This window comes from Phaethon aethereus (assembly GCF_964289735.1).
Source record: "Phaethon aethereus genome assembly, chromosome: 4".
Classification (NCBI taxonomy): Eukaryota; Metazoa; Chordata; class Aves; order Phaethontiformes; family Phaethontidae; genus Phaethon; species Phaethon aethereus.
Window position 1 is genome coordinate 3,761,241 of NC_138578.1, and position 18,259 is coordinate 3,779,499.

The 18,259-nt window shown below is 41.5% G+C and overlaps 1 protein-coding gene across 1 annotated transcript in view; it reads left to right on the forward strand.

The window, feature by feature from the left end:
- The window catches only part of ANK2 (ankyrin 2), a gene marked incomplete at its 3' end in the record, with an annotated part of 250,813 nt that overhangs the window by 185,728 nt on the left and 46,826 nt on the right, over nt 1-18,259 (forward strand). Inside the window, exons 26-31 of the mRNA XM_081999639.1 lie at nt 2,910-3,012; nt 3,629-3,732; nt 7,283-7,324; nt 8,081-8,116; nt 15,204-15,428; nt 17,125-17,223. Coding sequence (XP_081855765.1) covers nt 2,910-3,012; nt 3,629-3,732; nt 7,283-7,324; nt 8,081-8,116; nt 15,204-15,428; nt 17,125-17,223 — 609 coding nt within the window. The remainder of the gene's footprint in view (nt 1-2,909; nt 3,013-3,628; nt 3,733-7,282; nt 7,325-8,080; nt 8,117-15,203; nt 15,429-17,124; nt 17,224-18,259) is intronic.

Sequence of the window (18,259 nt, forward strand, 5' to 3'; positions counted from 1 at the left end):
TAAGTCCCTTCCGCCTTTCTGGTCGATGACAGGTGTGAGGAAGGCTTTCGGTCTTTAAATAAAGAAGGGTTTTCAAGGTGGATTTGTGCAGCTTTCAATGATACCAGGTTCTTTTCCCAGCTTCTGAAACAACATGTACTTCCCACAACAAGAGACACTCAGCCGGACTAGGGATGGCTGGAGGTCTGTCTAGGCTGGCAGGTGGATGTGTACTGCAGCATGGTCTGCCGCTCATCCAGATTAGAAACTTGGCTTAGACTGTGCTGTTTTTATTTTCTGGATACCACCTGGGCTTTATACAGGGCTTAGAAGAGGTGAGTGATACATGCCTGTGCATTACCCAAGACGGGCAAGACACACTCTTGTGTTCAGGAGCTTTGTAGCGTTCCTGGGTTCCACAGCTCAGTCTCTGGGGCTGAGTGCTGTTGACCCCAAAACCTCTGTGACTTGAGATTTATCAACCAGATTTGGAAAGAATCTGTATTTAGACATTAGTTTTGTCTCTGTGATACAGTTTTGGGATTTTTTTTATAGGATTCCTGAAGACTTATCACAATAATAAACAATAAGTTCTGTTTAGTGCCACTACGCTTCTGTAACTGGACTGTTGTTTCAGCCAGTACCTTTATCTCTAAGTCTCAGAAGAACCTTTTAACTACTGGCTTGCTCTTCATTTAGCTGCTAGAGCACACAGAAGAGGGGCGGTGTCATCTGAACACTAGTTTTGAGATTAAATGTAGTAGGAAACTTAAACTTCTAATGTACTCAGTCATGCCTATGCCTATCTTGCCTGAAGATGAAGTCCATACCCTCAGTGTATTGGATATGTACAGGAGCTTACATACAGGCACTACGTAGTGGATAGAATACTGGGCTATTTGTAGTGGTGATAGTAGTGCAGGGTAACTGCAGGAGAATATGGACAAAATCACCATACAGAGAACCAGTCAAGTCTAGTACGTAATTGTTTTCATTCGGTATCTATCCAGGACATGACATTAGCAGAATAGCAGAACCTACAACTTGGATGGTGAACCTCTTACGAGCATTGCATGGCGCAGCGAAGCAGTTCTGAAAGTGTCGAACGTTGAAACGAGTAAAGGATAATGATGGCAAATGGGGTCTGCTGCTGAGGCTTGTTTTTCAGCCAAAGAACAAACGTGCACTGAAGTACCCTTGTTCTGAACAGGCAAGGTGTACTCTGCCTGCCCAATTCACACGAACCTGTTTAACCAAAATACTCTTCAGTCAGGATTCCCTTTTGTAATTTTTTTCTGAAATGCTATATGCAGACAGTTAGGGTGACCTTCTGTCTCTGTTGACATTTTGTTGGTTGTTTTAATGGAATCAGAATTTTATTCCAGAAATGCATGATTCCAATAATACCAGTCTTACATGTCTCACCCCTTCCACTTCTCTGGGTGACAGACATTTCATCGCATGTAAGAGAGATGTTTATTGTCGGTTTGTGGGGTTTTTTTTCCTCAAGATTTTCCTAAGGCTGTTACTTGTGCAACAGCTATCTTTGCTTTCAGTTTTGTACGATCCACCTAGTGTGCTAAATAGGCCATTGGTATAAGTCAATGATCAATAGCGTTGGTTATTCTTCAATGTCCTGTGCTTCTAATAAAAATAAGATAACCATTTGCTTCTAAAAATGGGTCAAAAACATTATTGGGTGACTGTGGCTATTGTTAAAAAGAAAACCCGACTGGTCTCAATCAGGTGGTAAAATATGATTTCCCACAAGATCTGCATTTAAAGCACTTAAATCTCACATCCATAATGTACGCACGACTTTTTTCTTGCTAGCTGCTGAAAACGCATCCTCCCTTAAAAATCTCTGTATCTAGATAAATGGCCTATTGTTCTGATCCAGCGTGTTAGTCATTACGAGTGCTGCTCATGGATGTGTAAGCCATGAAACTGAAACTGCTTCCTTCAGTTATACGTACTATACTCCTCAAGGTGTAGAACAACATCACAGAGCACACGTACAACATCTGAAGGCGGTTGATCTGGGTTTTTTACAATCACTGTTGTAATACTGCTGCTAGTAAATATTTAAAGGACCAAAACTAGTGCTGTTTGGTAGCAGAAACCCCATTTACCTCAACATGTCCTTCTGTGGTGTCTTACTTGTCTTTTTTTTTTGCTTTTTGCTAGTGGATGCTGCAGTTACGTTCTGAGCCAGTGCTTGGAAGCAGCTTATTTACTGCCTTGCATCTCTCATTGCTACAGCAACCAGCTTTCTGTAGAGCTGTGTGTGCTTACAAAGAAAACAGTGCTGACGCTCAGACCGCCTCTCTAAAGATGCCGTTGGCATCCAGAGGAAGAAGTCTGTTGTACACCGGAGCTTGTGGCTGGCCACAATTCACCTTGCTGTGTGTACCTTCCAGGGGACAGGATCAAGCTTACTTATTTACTGTTTTAAGGGGAGAGTGCAGATGGTAACAAAGCTTCAGAAGGAGTCGTTTCAGCTTTTCTTCCGATGTGAGCGTTCTGGTTTTCCGTAGCGGCTTGCTTGTGTGACGTAGCAGGAGACAGAACTTCTCCAAAGAGCCTTGCTTAAAAGAAATTCATGCTCTTTGTTATGAGGAAACTATCATGCCACAAAGCCAAGTATTTGCGAGTGTACAATAAACTGTCGTCTAGATTAATCTCTAGGTCCTGCATTTTGAAGTCAGGAAGTCAGTCAGAAGACTTTGTGGCCCTTGGTCGGAAAGGTAGCATAACACAGATTTGTAAAGCTCTGGTTTCCCCCCGTGACTATTCTCTGCTCCCCCTGGAAGCTGCATCATATTGCTAATAGCACGCTTTTTTCATTCTCCCACTCGATCTATCATGACACCTTTACAACATCATCTGTACTGCTGATCTATTGCTATGGCATCCTACCAACCTACCAGCCTGCGGTCCTTCAGTTCAGACAGGTCCCACACGTTGAGCCATGCCTCCTACCTGAGGGACAGTGCCATGATTGACGATACGGTTGTGATCCCCAGCCAGCAGGTAAGCAAATTCCCTTACGTTCGCTTACGGGTTGGATAAATACGTAAATACAAAACGATTACAGTTCAGGTTGTACTAATGACACCATGTTGTGTATGCCGCTTTGTTTATTTTAGTGTAAATCTTTTTGCTTTTTATTGACATTTAATGGCATATTATACTGTGTATATTAAACTCTATTCCAAAATAAATGGATAAACTGTGTGACTATAGTACAGGGACTGTCTTTATATTGTTCTCCATTTTAACTGATTTTTGAATGATGCTAACGGCCATTGGGCTAAATATTCAGGTTATCTGATGAACTCAAATTCATTGTCCTCAAAGATACTATCCTGAAGTGTGCTTGTAGTTAAAAAAAACAAAAGATTTTGGAAATGCCACTTCGCGACATCGCGGCATTCATTTCACTGGGACCACTAACGTGATTACTTGGTGCAAGTACAGAATGTTACAGTAAGGGGTTTCTAAGATCTTAATGCTATTATTACGCCTTTGTTTTATTTTCTAAAGAAGTTTAAATGCTTTAGGCACCACTATGCAAAATACATCTGCTTATTGTTTGCTTGATTAATTGATTTTACTGTAGTAAAAAGGAGGGTTTTTTGCTTACAAGGTAACAACTCTGGCCAAAGAAGCTGAAAGGAATTCCTATCGCTTAAGCTGGGGCCCTGAAAACTTGGACAATGTGGCTCTTTCTTCCAGCCCTATTCATTCAGGGTGAGTGTATCAATTAGTATTATACTAAAAAAAAGAGAAACAGAATACCTGCAGTGGCAGCAGCTTCAACTACTGCTTAACTAGGAGTTGTATTTTAATTTATTGCCTCCTAGAGCTGTCAGTAAACTGTTACGATCTCCTAAACTCTGACAGTCAAGCAAGCCTGAGTACCAAGACTATCCTCTGAAATCACTGCAAGTCGGTGAGCTTTCAGTCAAGTTTCAGACATGTGCACATGTGCATTTGTGTGAATTTTATGGAGAAATAAATACGGTGCCTTTTTAAAGTTAGTTATAATTGAGACCAAGAGCCTAATCACTCCCGATGGTGAATACTCGCGATGCTGGTGAAGTAGTTTAGGTAAGCACCAACTCTAGCGTTTGTCGTGATTACTAAAAAAAGAAACCAAGGATTTTAAATTACATGAAGCGTGTAAAAGACAAGCAACCTAATATGTACTTTCCACATATTTGGCCACTATGTTCATGTGTTCTTACAGCTGACTCTTTGTAAGCATTTGCATTTAGGCAAGCTCATTGAAATGGAGTAAGACAGGCCACAATGCAGGCCCAGCCAAATTCATACTCACGAAGTTTCTCCCGGTTGGCCTCGAAGTCTGTGAGTGCATTTGTCTTAAGTGCTCTTACTTACCGTGCTTTAAGTAATTTGATTCTTTACACTGAATTCTACACTTGTGTCCCGCCATCAGATTTGATGAGGCATGGGCAGATGAATTCCTAAGAAACTGATGTCATGAAAAAGCATTTCATTTCTGTGAAGCTACGTTGTACGCAGCATGGCTGGACATCACAAGGAGAAAGAGTTGGGTTGTGGGTTTTTTTTGTTAATCTCAAATGAATTTGCAACGATCTTGCAGTCCGTATCTTTCAAAAAATAACACTGGAGTCCCGTTCGGAACGACAGGCGGTCCTGGTCTCGTAGGGGAACAATATTGTCATAACTGCGATTGCGACTTGACTGATTTCTGACATCAATGAGAAGTTTGTTTGTTAGCTGGTAGCAGGATATTTGGCCCTGACCAGCGTTGTTTGATTTGCTTTTCTTGAGCTCTAAAACTAACAACTTTAATTAAACTACTTAATGTGTACAGTATGTATGTGTTTATATATATGTCAGTATGTAAGCTTTAAAATTGTTTTGGTGGTTTATTCTAACCCTAAATAGTTTACAGACTTTTTCCAAAGGACGTATTACTTTTCACTTTCAGAAAGGTGGGTCTTTGGTGCCACCTCAGTGGTAGCAGAGGATGACCTAATACTTTCTAGAAGAGTGGCATTTGTTTCTTGGATGTGCAAACATTTTGTGTTCTTCTTTTAAAAAATATTAGTAATATTTAGATGGGTTTGGATGACCAGGATGCTAGTGGTAGGGTAAGACTATCTGATTTTAATAGGAGCAATGCTCTCTGCAGCCTCGTATGAAATAGTGACATTTAACACGACGGAAATTATTTTATGCATACCAACTAACTTGCCACTAAATATTGTAATAAAGAAACCTGCAATAATGATTACTCAGCCTTTGGAAAAGCCTGTACAACACTTCATTTATATCTTGCTTAGATTTGTCCAAGTCATTAAGTTACCATAAACTGTTGGGGTGCATCTTGTTTACATCTCTTTTTCAGGAAAATACATTGACTACTAGAGTTTTGCTTGTAAGGCCTTATTTTAAAAGCGAAACAGTTGCCGAAGCACTGGGCGCGTGACTGTTGCATTCACTTAGCTAGAACAACAACAAATCCGTCTGTCGTTTATACCCTTCTCGTCACCTACACCCTCCTTCATAGGCAGACACACACCATTACTAGGTTCTGATGAAGTAGCGACACTGCTGACGTTTCAGGTGCGCGCGTTGAAGTAGTATATATCTGTCGTGAAAGAAAACTCTTAGCGTTTGAAAAGAAATCCTACATAAACGTTGTTAGTGGCTTTAAGCAAGGGTATGGCCTTGGTTTTGCCCAAGACACTGGAAATATATTGAATTCAGACTGTGTTTTTATAAAGTAACGCATCAGCAAAGCATTGGACAGTAATTTATTTGGCACAGATGATCTTAATTTTGTATTCCGTGCATCTGAGAAAAGAAAGACACTGTTCTCTCCCTGCGCTGCTCCAGCGGCAAACCCCAAATTGTTGTTGGGTTCTTGCCGATCTCCCATTGTGGGGAGGTGGATCACAGCGTAACGACCCCGATAAATTTCTGGAGAACTGTTCTCTTGGCGCGGAATTTCACAGGCGTGTATTTCAGCCCTTGCATAACTAACCAAAACTTCTCCTATGTCTGAAATTTCAGAAGGGGAAAAATTTTTAACCATCCGTTTAAAATTTAAATGTAACTATTGTTGCGCTGTGTTGGTAATTTCATCAGTAAGGAAAGACAGGCAAGATCTTTGGTCAGAGTCTTTGGCAGCCATTTCGAAAACAAGAAAATAATTATCCCTTAAGAGGTAACACTCTTCTGGTGCTCACAATCTCAACATAGACATCGCCCGCTCATTTTACACAGCTAACGGTTTCCAAATAGTTTCATACATTGGCTGAAGGAAAAAGTATAAATTCCTGCATTTAAACTTCCTTTCAGCAAATCAGATTTGCCTCTCCTGATAAAACTGCCTGATCGTACATACTGGGCAAAGTTAAGGATCTTTGAATATGCTAACTGTCCAGTAAGGTAGAGTTTTATCGCTTTGCTGGTATTATTAAGCGATATTATGTAGAATTTCCTGCTGAAGCGTTATGGGAGACAGAACTAATGCCTACATAAATGCAAATGCGTTGCACAGTTTTGATCTCATACCTCACAATACCCTATTGTGGAAGAACACATACATTTTCTTTAAGCTGGAAGGCAAAAAAAAAAACAAACCCAGAGCTGAAAGATTTGTTTTCACTTGCAGCATTTAGACGTGGCTTGACAGTATCATATTCTTATGCCTCTATCACCCAGAGTAGTTAAATGTGCCTGGTAAAGATGAGGCCGACTCTTAAGATTTTTAAAGTATAAATTATGTGCAATATCGTGTTGTTTTCATACCTGGCCTCTGGTGATTAAAAAAAAGTGAAAAAAAATTCCACAGTTTAGTTGTATAGGTTATATTTCTAAGAATTTTACTGACAAGTACGTAAAGTTACGGCAGATAGGAAAAGCGGCAAATGTGACGCATTGTCGGGAACATGGCACCGTGAGGAAGGAGCTCGGAGTTCATGCTTTGAGATTACCTTGCTTTTGTGCTCTAGAGCAAGATACGTAGCAGATCTGCAGTTCTCCCAACCCTGGCTCGCTCACAGTAAAATCCCCGTTTAACGAAAAATACTGATTTCTTTTCTATAATTTGATGAAGAAGTTCCTATTTGACTAATAGATGATCCCAGTGTATCGGTACTTGTATCTGACAAGAGTAAACAGTTGGGATATTATTAGTGAATTTACCTCTCTGGAAGTTGTTGCTTCCACCAGTGAAAAAGGGAGAAGGGTGAGGGGGTGGGCAGCTCGAACTGTGACAAATAATGTGAATTATCGTTCTTAGCTGCATGTCCGCAAAAAAGGAGGCTGGATCCTTGCTAACAAGGTAAACAAAATACATTTCAAGTGTTGTGTTTTGAATCGGTAATGTTGTTTTCCTCAATGTGACATTAGTTTCCTGGAAATAGTTATGGAAACAGGACCTGGCAGCGACCAGCTGATAGTCATTTCTAAAATCTGAAAGTCTAAATGATTTCAAATTGTACTGTAGCCCTTCTGACCTTTTTTCAGAAAGTTAACAGTAAGGAAAACCAGCAGGTGTGTTTCATTGATAGCAAATCGCTGTTCATGTCTGTGGAAGAAAATGGCAATGGAGAGAGAGAGATAAAAAATAAAAAGCGACATCAGAAAACTAACTGGCCGTCTGACACATTAATGTGTCAAAATGCAACACGTCAAAATGAAAGTTTGACATTTGTCATTCTGTAGTGCCGAACAAAAGGAGGACAAGAAACATGTTAAAAAGGGAGAAAGTGGAGGACAGAATGTATTGATAGGAAAGATGAAGAAAAGAAAATAATGATTTATTGTGTTCTCCGAAACACTGGCTGGAATGACCTTAGATACCCTACCCTTTCATATACCCTGGTCCAAATCTGTAACCAGGGTGTTTATGTAGGCTTATTCTCCGTACTCGCTCCTACCTTCTCGCATGTAATGAATGCGCATACATATGTATACATATGTATACGTTCATGTGTTTAATTTAGAAATCTGTTTCATTTTTCCAATATTTCAGTATTTAATTTAACTCATTCTTTTTTTCCCTTTCTTTTCCTTTAAATCATCTATTCTGTTGCAGATGCTCTTCTCCATGTCTTGACCATGACAACAGCAGGTGAACTTCTGCATAATTTCTTTCTTTAATACATTGCACTTCTCACCCACCCTATTTATCCCCCTTTCTTACCTCCCTTCGGATGCTTTAGTGTTTTGATAGTGCACGTTAGCCAAGAGAAAAAAAAAAAATCTAGCTGTAACTAGCAGTAGTAGTTACACATGGCCCTATTAAGTGTCCACTTTCTCCCATCTGCTCTATCCTCTATAAGAAAAGAATAGTGGACACGTAATAAGTCCACCGCAAAAAATCTTAACAAAGCTTCTTATACATTCCTAGATGGTTTTAACCGTTGATTTAATTAACAATACATTTTCTCTGTTGGTGGCGTGGTTTGATATTATTAAAAGGAAGGGAAAAACCCACCAAAATAATCCAACACAAACCACTGTAGATAGGTGTAGTTTCAACTGTTGTATTACAAAGTGGCCCTTTTATCTCACTTGTCTGTATAAAGAATATTGCGGAGCCACTCGCTAGGCCATATTTTCCAAATTGTGCCACTCGTACGATAACAGCACAGACCCGATACATTTAATTTTTTGTGCCACGTGCATTTTTTTGTGCGACCTCGCTTAATCAGTGGTTGAATCACTGGCGGGTTGCATCCTGCGGAGAACTCCTGAAGCTGTACCTGCCCAAAGGAGATTATCGTCACTTGGGCAGACTGAGTGTTTATTGGCGCGATACCTCTTCGTCTCCTGTAACGTAACCGTAGAAAGGTGAAAACCTTCTTAAATAGTCAGCCGTGCAAAACTACTGATCGGCTAAATAAAAACCCGAACTACAAACCCGTATTTTTAGGTCATGTCACTCAATCTCTCTGTGGTTGACTAACGCAGTGAAGAGAACGTTACCGTGAGTGAACACTCTAGCGGCTTCCAGTGTAGGATCATGTTTTTTGTCCTCCTGGAACGTGTATTTTGCCTTGTTTATGTATGGCATAGTTGCAGCCTGGTGGAAAGCACACTGAGGTAGTTGGATGACTCGCTGTTGCCTTGAGCGGGAGCTGGATCAAGGCCTTTTTCCTCGATTTCAGACTCTATCGGTTTTCCTTCTCCAGCTGAACACTTTACAGCGGCTGAAGCACCCTGATTGTTTGTTTCCGCTTCTTCACGCTGCGACTAACACTGAATGCTGCTATCTCCTTGTTTCCCAGTTTCTTTTTAAAAATTAAGATGACGTACGCAGAAAAGTTCTTGAATATGTCTACAATGGATGTGCTCTAGTTAGAGCTTTTTGTGGTCTCCCGCTACCCGACGAGAGCATGTGTGCCTGCCTAGCTAGCTGGAAAGAGTAATCGTACCTGGACGGACCGTGTGGAAGTGGTGGTGGGGGATTGATTTGCTCGATTCTGGTTGTCTGTGTTCAAAGAACGATTGCCCGTTCTAGGAGGACGCTTTCAGGACGCTAGGTTTGCATGGCTCTGCAAATGATGCCGCAGAACGAGAAGCGCGTTTGAGTGCCGACACGCTTGCGTTCGCAGCCACCTGAAACTGTGACTCTCCCGCAAAGCTGTTGGCGGAACAGTAAATCACACAGTATCAATTCACAAATCCCACAATAAGTATCGTCTTTCACCCCCTCCCAACATTTTTTATTTAAATAGTTCATCCTGCTATTACTACCTTTCAAAAGAGCATAGCTATAGAATAACACCAAGTTAATGCCGTGTGAAAAAAAATCAGCAAAGGGAATAACTCGGGCTGACATCTGAAATACGAATATTTCATGAAAACACACCACAACTTTTTATCCTTGTAAGGTGGATAAATCCACTGCATATATATTGTCTGTGTTTTGTTCGAGTGGAGGGGTTAGAAAACCCATTGCTGTTTGCTCTGTAGAAGGCATGGAAAGAGCCTGAAAGATTTAGGGGTCTTTTTTATATGTCCTCACCCAGAAGGATGCTGTAGCCAGTGTTGATATAGTTACCTTTCATATGGCAAGTACGTAGTTTTTAATCGCTCTACAATTAAAGAGAATGAAACGGCCTCTATAAGTATCGCTAAATTAGAGGAGAACGGATGATGCTTGATCTAACTGCTAACCATGTGTTTAACAGAAGCATGTATAGGCTCTCCTGCAGTCTGTAAGTTATTCCTAGAAAAGAATTGCTTTTGTTCTCTTATTTTTTTCTAAAAAAAAAAAAAAAAAAAAAGCAGCAGCTGATTTCCCCTTCATTCTCTTTGAAAGAGAGAAGGCAGTGATTTCCCGAAAGCTAATTTGTATCACTGATTTGGCTGTTATATTGGCCTACCACCTTGCTGTATCTCAGGAAAGCTCGGTATTGATCCAGTTTGCAAGGCTGACAGGGACACGTGTTTGTGCCGTGCATCATTTCTAACCGAACCTTTAAAACTGGCAGAAAATGAAACTTATTTCAAGGCTGTCTTAGTACTGAGAAAGATGGTCTCATTGTTGCCCTAGTCACTTGTGACATACAAATTTTGACTTTGCTGCTTTAACCCATAATCTGCTTTGATTTTGAGTCGTCACTTAATTGAAATTTAAGTTCTTGCCAAGATAAACTGAAGTCAGTGCTGAAGAAGGATGCTTCCCCTACATACAGTTATTATAGGAAGGATATTTAAAACATGTTCTGAAATGTACTTTCCATCAGCAAAAGTCTACGTAATTTTGATGCATTTCTCGATCAGTCAGTTCGCGTATTTTGGCCACCTTTGTTTTAAGTGGCTCACAAGAATGTTTTCCCACTTATCAGCTGTCCAGAAGTTTTCTCCTGTTTGTATTGTTTTCCCCCTCCTCAGTTTTGCCTCATTTCTCCTAACTATAGTTAGCCCCTGCTAAGGTTTTCCTTCCCCCACTGTGCCATTTTTAACCCCTTCTGAAAACTGTAGCTGTTATATCTAAATGGAATTCCTGTCAGTTATTTTAGTTTCTTTTACATTTTCTTTACTTTTTAATATTATACTCAATTATCATTATCACGTAAGGAACACTTACCAGCCTGATGTTTTTAGGATGCCTCCTCTCTTTTCCTCTTCTAATGATAACCTGTAAGAGCTTTCTGATTCCCTTTAATCCCTTTTATTAACCTTTTTTTTTTTTTTTTTTGCTTTTTTCCCCCGCCTTTTTTTTTTTTCCCTTGAACTCTTCACAGCCATTTGTGTTTCTCTTTAACGAGCCCTCTCCTCTTCATTCTCTGTACGTAGATGGTTGGTACTGCTTGTAGTAGTGCTTGCAGTAAGAGAAGGAGCCCCGCACCCAAGCTTCAGGAAGTATAGATGATGTTAGGAATATTCTAGTAGTAGGCATTATTTTCTTTTTGAGCCCGGGAACGTATAATGCAAAGGTCCCACATCCCCCAATGATGGCTTAATCTGCCGATTATTCCTGCTGGTTTAGTTTGTTCTTCTGTGTACAGTCTCCTCTTGTCTCAGTCTTGTCACGTAACAACATCTGCTAAAAGAAACGTTAGGGAGAGGAAAAATTGGGGGTGCGGGGGCAACAAAATAATGAATTTGCGTTTTACATTTCCTTTATATTAGTCATACAAATTTTTTCACTTTCCTAAATGCACATTTCAGAAAGCATGTTTTATAATGTCATGCATTAGTTTTGTATGAATTATTTTTATATTGATATACACAGTCCTTCAAAAGGGCAAAGCTTTTCCAGTCCTGGAGCAGTAATGTCACCATCCAGATGCCCTATTATGTAGCAAAGAGGCCGCTATGATTCAGAAAATGCTTTGTTATGAATTATTTGCTTGACTCTATTGCATATACAAAATCATGTGAAATGTGTCTTTTTTAAAAAAAAAAAGAGAGATTAAATTAAATAAGTGGATAAAAAAATGGACGTGGGAAAAGATTGGGACATAAACAGGGTGGTACGGTGAAAAAGAATGCATTTTTACGTATTTTTACATTGTGGCAGCCCTACAAATCCCATGTACTATCCTTTCAGACTTTGATGCCAGGGCTCTGGAGCGGAGGCATTTTCCCATTCACTTTCTTTCTTTTGCACTATATTCATGCTAGTTCTGCAAAATCTCTTTTCCTGAAATTTCACAGTAGTGTATAGCTGGTTTTTTGAACCGGCTCCTCCCTCTTCAGTAGGATAATTGGCGCTAATCTTTCTGTGCTATCCTCACGCCATTCTATGTTTGCTTGAACTTGCTGTCCACCATTTGAAGGGTTCTTGCAGTCTTTTCGGTAGTTTCAGACTCATCCAGAAGTCACAGAACCCTTCAGGAATGCCCCATTTCATCTGGGGAGTCTCCTCCTTTCAGTGATACGGCCCAAATCTATTTTTTGGCGGATGCTGTGGTGAACACTCCTGTTTGCCAGACTGTGTCTCGGTATTTAGGAAATACATTAGCTCTTCTTTATGATAAAAACAGCTGGTTTTACCGTGAATAATAACGTCCTACTGTTTTTGCCCTAACCGTTGTCCTCTTTGGGGCCACCTTCCAACGGAACTTACCTTTGCCTGTTTTTCCACTCTTCGGAGCCATAGTTGGTTTCAGTGATAGATGACTGGGAGATCTGGGACAGACCCCGCTCTGACCCACCAGGCACATTCAGCAGACTGAAAGAAAGAGTTGCAGCTTTAACGCACGCAGCGATCCCTTGGCGCCTCGGGTGCGTCCTAGAGGCGAACGCCGCGCTCCGTTCTCCGTGGATCTGCGGTAGATCCCGAGTTTCGCGGGCGTGGGAACGCGGGGCTATGACTGTGCGTGTGAGGCGAGACGCCAGTTTGTTGCAGATGGTCAAAATCAAAACTCCTGCTCCTCCGGCTCGTGTGTCGGTTCCACGCCACAGGCTACTTCTCTTCATTGTGTAACATCTGCTTTAGGAGAAGGCACTACTGTTTCAGCGCTCTGCTTATCTTTTAGTTTACTCTGAAAGGAATTACTACATGGAGAGAGAGCCCCATATTAAAAGCAACGGAACCCATTATTGTGGTCATAAGGGAAATAATTCGATTTGGACCCTTACCTTTTGTGTGTATGTATTCTTCTAGCGGTTAACAGAGTTTTTGGCATTGCTGAGACACATGGGGAGATAAGCAAAGGAGGAGGCAAGACAGGCACTAAATATTTCGGTGATGGGCAGCGAAAGATGATGATCCTGTTGTTAAGGCTTGCAATCTCCAGTATTGCATCAATAATGAAAATAATTGAATCCTGAGGATTGTATTCGTGACACCATACAGGATGAAAAACGAGAATGCTAATTTAATTCAGTAAGTGCGCGCACTGGCTTCTGGTAGCTGAGGGGGAAGTATTTCTGCTCCTCGGAGTATTAGCATCAAAACGTGAGACTCTCCTTCCGTCGCTCCGTGTTGTTAACTGCCTCTAACGCGCCCCTTATAATAGCGACTTGGAGCGAGTCTCTGAAACATAATTCAGAACCACTTTGATAACACTACTTCGTGCAGTTGAAGGAGAATTGCAGTGCAAGCCGTAGAGCATTATCGCAACAATTGAGCGTTTAGTATCTCTTAAGCTCCTCTTTCCTCTGTGCTTTAAAATGTATAAAGTATGTATTTTATGAAGGAAGCTCCCGTTTTTCTAAATCAATCCCCAGAGAATCAAAGCGGTAAAATGTTTTCATTTTCTTTCTTTTCCCCCTTGTTAAAACCACAGAAACACCAACCTCTAAGGAATGAGCTAGTGGTTGTACTGCCCAGACTTTTACCCTAAACAAAACCTAGAGGTATATGAATGGCGGTAGAATAGGAGACTGCATGTGCGAGAGCGACTGGCGTCCGCGGTGCATGGTGTGCTGCTGGCCCGCGCTTCTGGCTCCTTCCCACCATCCGTTTGTCTGACTTGCACGGTGTGTTGTGTGTTGTCTTTTTACAGCATGTGGAGTTAACGTGTAGCTGTGTGGACAGCGGACGGATGCGCTGTTTGTGGCACAGAACGGCCAAGGGGCCGGTGGAAAAATGCCTGTGTCTGTTACTGATGTTATAAGGGCTTTTCTCTATTGCAGGTCCTTCAGTAGCATTTCTGCGACTCCCCGTGTGATGATTCTATTTTAGTGGCTAGAAGTAGGCCAGATACCCTTCTGTCTCATCTACTCTTATTTTCACTCCCAGCGGCCCGACGTTCCCATCCCACATCAGGCATGATCCTGAGTTGTAAACCAGTAAAAAAAAAAAAAATTGAATTAGTTCTACACCCTTGCCAAGAATGACCCCAATCTTTGCAACAAATCCGTCAAAACCTACCTGTTGGTTATATACGGAACTGTAAAAAGCTCAGCGTAAAAGAAACTCCATGAAATGTTTTTCTCCCTTTTAAAGAAAAAGAAAGAAATAAAGATGATTTACCTTGTGGATAACAGCTCCCTGTAGATGGCTTTCTGCACCTGTAAGTTTTCCACTGGGACGTTGTATTACTGTGCAAAGTAACGCAGAAAAACAAAAATCCACAAATAAAACTCTTGCGCAGTGACTGTAGCTATTGTCATCCCACCAAAGTCCAAAACCTGTCTTCAAACAGTAATGACGTGTTGGGTTTTTTATATGGATAGGTGCTAGCTCCCGTGATGTATTACAAGTTGTATCCACATGCCCCAGAACGAAATTTGATTTTTTTTTTTTAATCCAAAACCATTTTTTGTTAGAAATTATGGTTTGTCAAATACCTAGAAAATTATGTAGATAACCTAACCCCCCCCCCCAACAACTCCTCCAATCAGAACTGGCTTTCGAGTCGTAAATAATTTTCTTCAGTAAGATGTATTTGCTTGGAAAGCATTTAAAGAGTGCCAGCTTTACAATCCAGATGCTTGCGGGTACAGAGTAGTGGTATTTGCACTTGACTTTGTCTCTAACAGGTACATACGAATGTGTTCACATTTATTAGCCACTGCTGGTGTTTTTACAGCGGCACTGTAAAATCAGACTTTCTGTGAAGAACTCTCGGGTAGCGGTTGTCAGTTTAACTGAAAAATGATCTTGGCGTGATTTGGTGGGAGCAAGGCTTTTTCTAATCGTACGTCTTGAGAAAGAGCTAGATTTGCCTGCGTCGTTTTTCGACGTACGCGGCACATAACCGAAGGCATGTCGATATGTTTTGTGTCTGATTTTTTCCCCCCTGATTTTTCAGCTTCCTAGTTAGTTTCATGGTGGATGCTCGTGGGGGTGCCATGAGGGGCTGCAGACATAACGGACTGCGAATCATCATCCCGCCGCGGAAATGCACTGCCCCGACGCGAGTGACTTGCCGGTTGGTGAAACGCCACAGACTGGCCACCATGCCTCCCATGGTGGAAGGCGAAGGTCTGGCCAGCCGCCTGATCGAAGTTGGACCTTCTGGTGCTCAGTTCCTTGGGTAAGGGGTGCCACGCGGCCGGAAGGGAAACGGTCCGGTTTGGTCTGCTGGCGAGTTGCCCTGAAACGGTTCCTTTTTTCGAGACTCGAGCAGAAAAAGATGTTTGTAACGTACGGCAACAGACTGGTCGCGTGAAGTGCAAAGCAGTTGTTAGTTAACAGCCCCCGAAGCTTTTACGCCTTTTCCTTTGACGACGGGTATTTTAACCACTAGCGCCAAGGTTCGCGTGCTTCCTTGGATATAATTGGCACTCAGTGTTGCGATATTATAGCGGAGAAAAAACCCTTTGCAGCCAGAAAAGGCAGCTCGTGCTGTATTTAAATGACCTACGTGTAAGGCGTGAATAGCACAGCACTGACCTAAAGCCCAAATGTAAAGCCTGCTACATATACAACACAAGTTACAGCTGCTTATTTTAGAGGCTTGTGTTGCGTTATCAGCAATTTGGACTCTCGGGGAAGCACGGTGCCTTTGATTTTTCTGGGGTTGGAATCGCTAAATTGAGCAATAGGACAACTCTGGAATTGCTCTGGCCGTTTCTTTTGTCCTATGCTGCAAAACCCTTAGAAAGATCAGATTTGTGTCTGCTGCTGAGCTTGTTTTAGCCATTCTCAGCTGAAAGCAGCAGTTACCCACACTTTTTTTTTTTAATTTGTTTTACCAACTGTTCCCCCTATCAACTGTGGCATCCAAAAGTGGATGATTGAAGGAACCCCTTCTATTACAGCAAATACCTTCATTCAGAAATTGAAAACGAAGTGACTCTGTAAACAGCCGTGGTATAAATCCATTTGAAAACAGATCAGCTGCTTTAAGACCCTGTTATACCAGGCGGTCATCAGAGCCGCTGTCTTCATTAGTGCTTTTCCTGAAAGATTGAGCTTAGGGAGAGAAAGAAGTCGACTGCTAGGTTCTAACTGCCTGCTGCTTTTATAAGGGGTGCGAAAGGAGAACGTGGCCAAGACGTGTTTTGGCGACTTCCCTGTTGCTCTGATCTGGTGAAAAAGCCCGAGCAGGTCCGAAACGCTGCGGACGCGGTGCTAAGAGCTAGGCGACCGTTCCTCTTGACGGACAGGGATGCGTCTTAATATCACGAGTAACGCCAAACAAGCTGGCTAATCAGATGCTCTGTACCGCTTTTCCCATCTGGGTCACTTTGAAAGAGAAGCAGAAAGAAACCTAAAGAGCAGAAGAAATACTGTGCTGTCACAGTCAGTCTTCCCGTTGCCTTTGTCACACACAAATTGACCTTAAGCATGTCTCCCGTTTTCTTTTTAATGGTTTCGCTATCTAAGGAGAATGTCTCACCTGAAAGACCAGGGTCTAGTACAGTTTTATTCACTCTCAGGTCTTTGTTGCCCTTCCTGCAAGCGTTTTTCTAGGTGTTGTCCTGGCAGTGAAATCAGAAAACTACCGTACTGTTTGCAGAGAGGCATTCTGTGGCCCAAACCCTGTTCCTGTGGAGTTCACTGCCAAAGCTCCCATTGTCTTCCCGTAAGCAAGCAAAGATCCTAAATTAACGGAGGTGATTTTGCTGACTTTGAGCACCAAATTGTCGGCGCTAGGACGGAACCTTATTCGGTGTACAGCCTAATTCCACTCTGTGGACCAGACAGTGGCACTGGCGTTCTGGCACAAAAAATACCTAAAAGTTTATTTATGTTCTTTCTTTCACTGCTGCTTTGGATGTACTCAGTAAACTTCATCTGCCTACGGCTCCTCCCCCACTTAATGAGGGAGAAAGCTTGGTCAGCCGAATCCTTCAGCTGGGGCCTCCTGGGACCAAATTCCTTGGGTAGGAGAGACTTGAAACAAATTGATGGATGCTGACCTCCCCATTCTTCTCCTCCTCCTGCAATATGATTTTTTTATGTCATTATGCCCTTTCTATCATTTGAAATTTTGTATACCTAACCCTTAGTGGACCATTTTTCAACCCTCGTGGTATGTGGTTTTGTTTTGGTGGTATGTTTGTATCTTTTTCTTAAAGTACTGTGGCCTTCGTTTTTGTTTTGGCATGAAATCTTCCTAGTTATGTGCTTAATGTCTGTAGCAAAGCAACCTGGATTGGGGCAAAACAAAAAAAAGGAATCTACTGTAAATTTTAAGGGGTTTTTTTTTGCATCAAGGATGAATTAATAAGTTATATGTCGGATACCACCAGTATAATAGAACACATGACATTTACTATGTACATGGTAACCTGTGCGAGTGCTCTAATTAGAGAAGTGTATATGCAAATATATTTATATTTTTCTCTCTTATTTCTAAGAGCATGTATGTATATGTATATATAAATATAGATATAATATATGTACACATATGTGTTGTGTGTCTGTGTGTGTATATATACGGATGCATATATTGGTACATATATCGACATCTGCTTCTAAGGCAACAAGGCAAATTCTTATCTCCTATACTGAAGTAGAAACCCAGGTGATCTCCTCAGACATCCTTTGTCTCTCCCAGAGTGTAAATCAGGAGTAAATTCATTGGAATCTAGAGAGTTACAACGAAGTAAAATTGGCACAGGACACAACTGCCCACGGATTGCAATGAAATTATGCTGATTTGCACTAGTATACGCGAGATCAGAATTTGCCCCACTACTCATATACGTTACAGTAGATTCTCTTTGAAATGAGGTTGCGCAGGTTAACCCAGACAGTAGTGACGACTCAAACGAGCATGCGGGTTTTTTTACGAATTTGCAAAACAGTTACCAAATTCCTAGCTAAGCACCGTTATCTTACCAAGTGTCATTCACACCGTGGAAAGAGGTGAATGCACTTTTTAAGCTGCCCTTCACCATTTACTGGGTGGTCCCT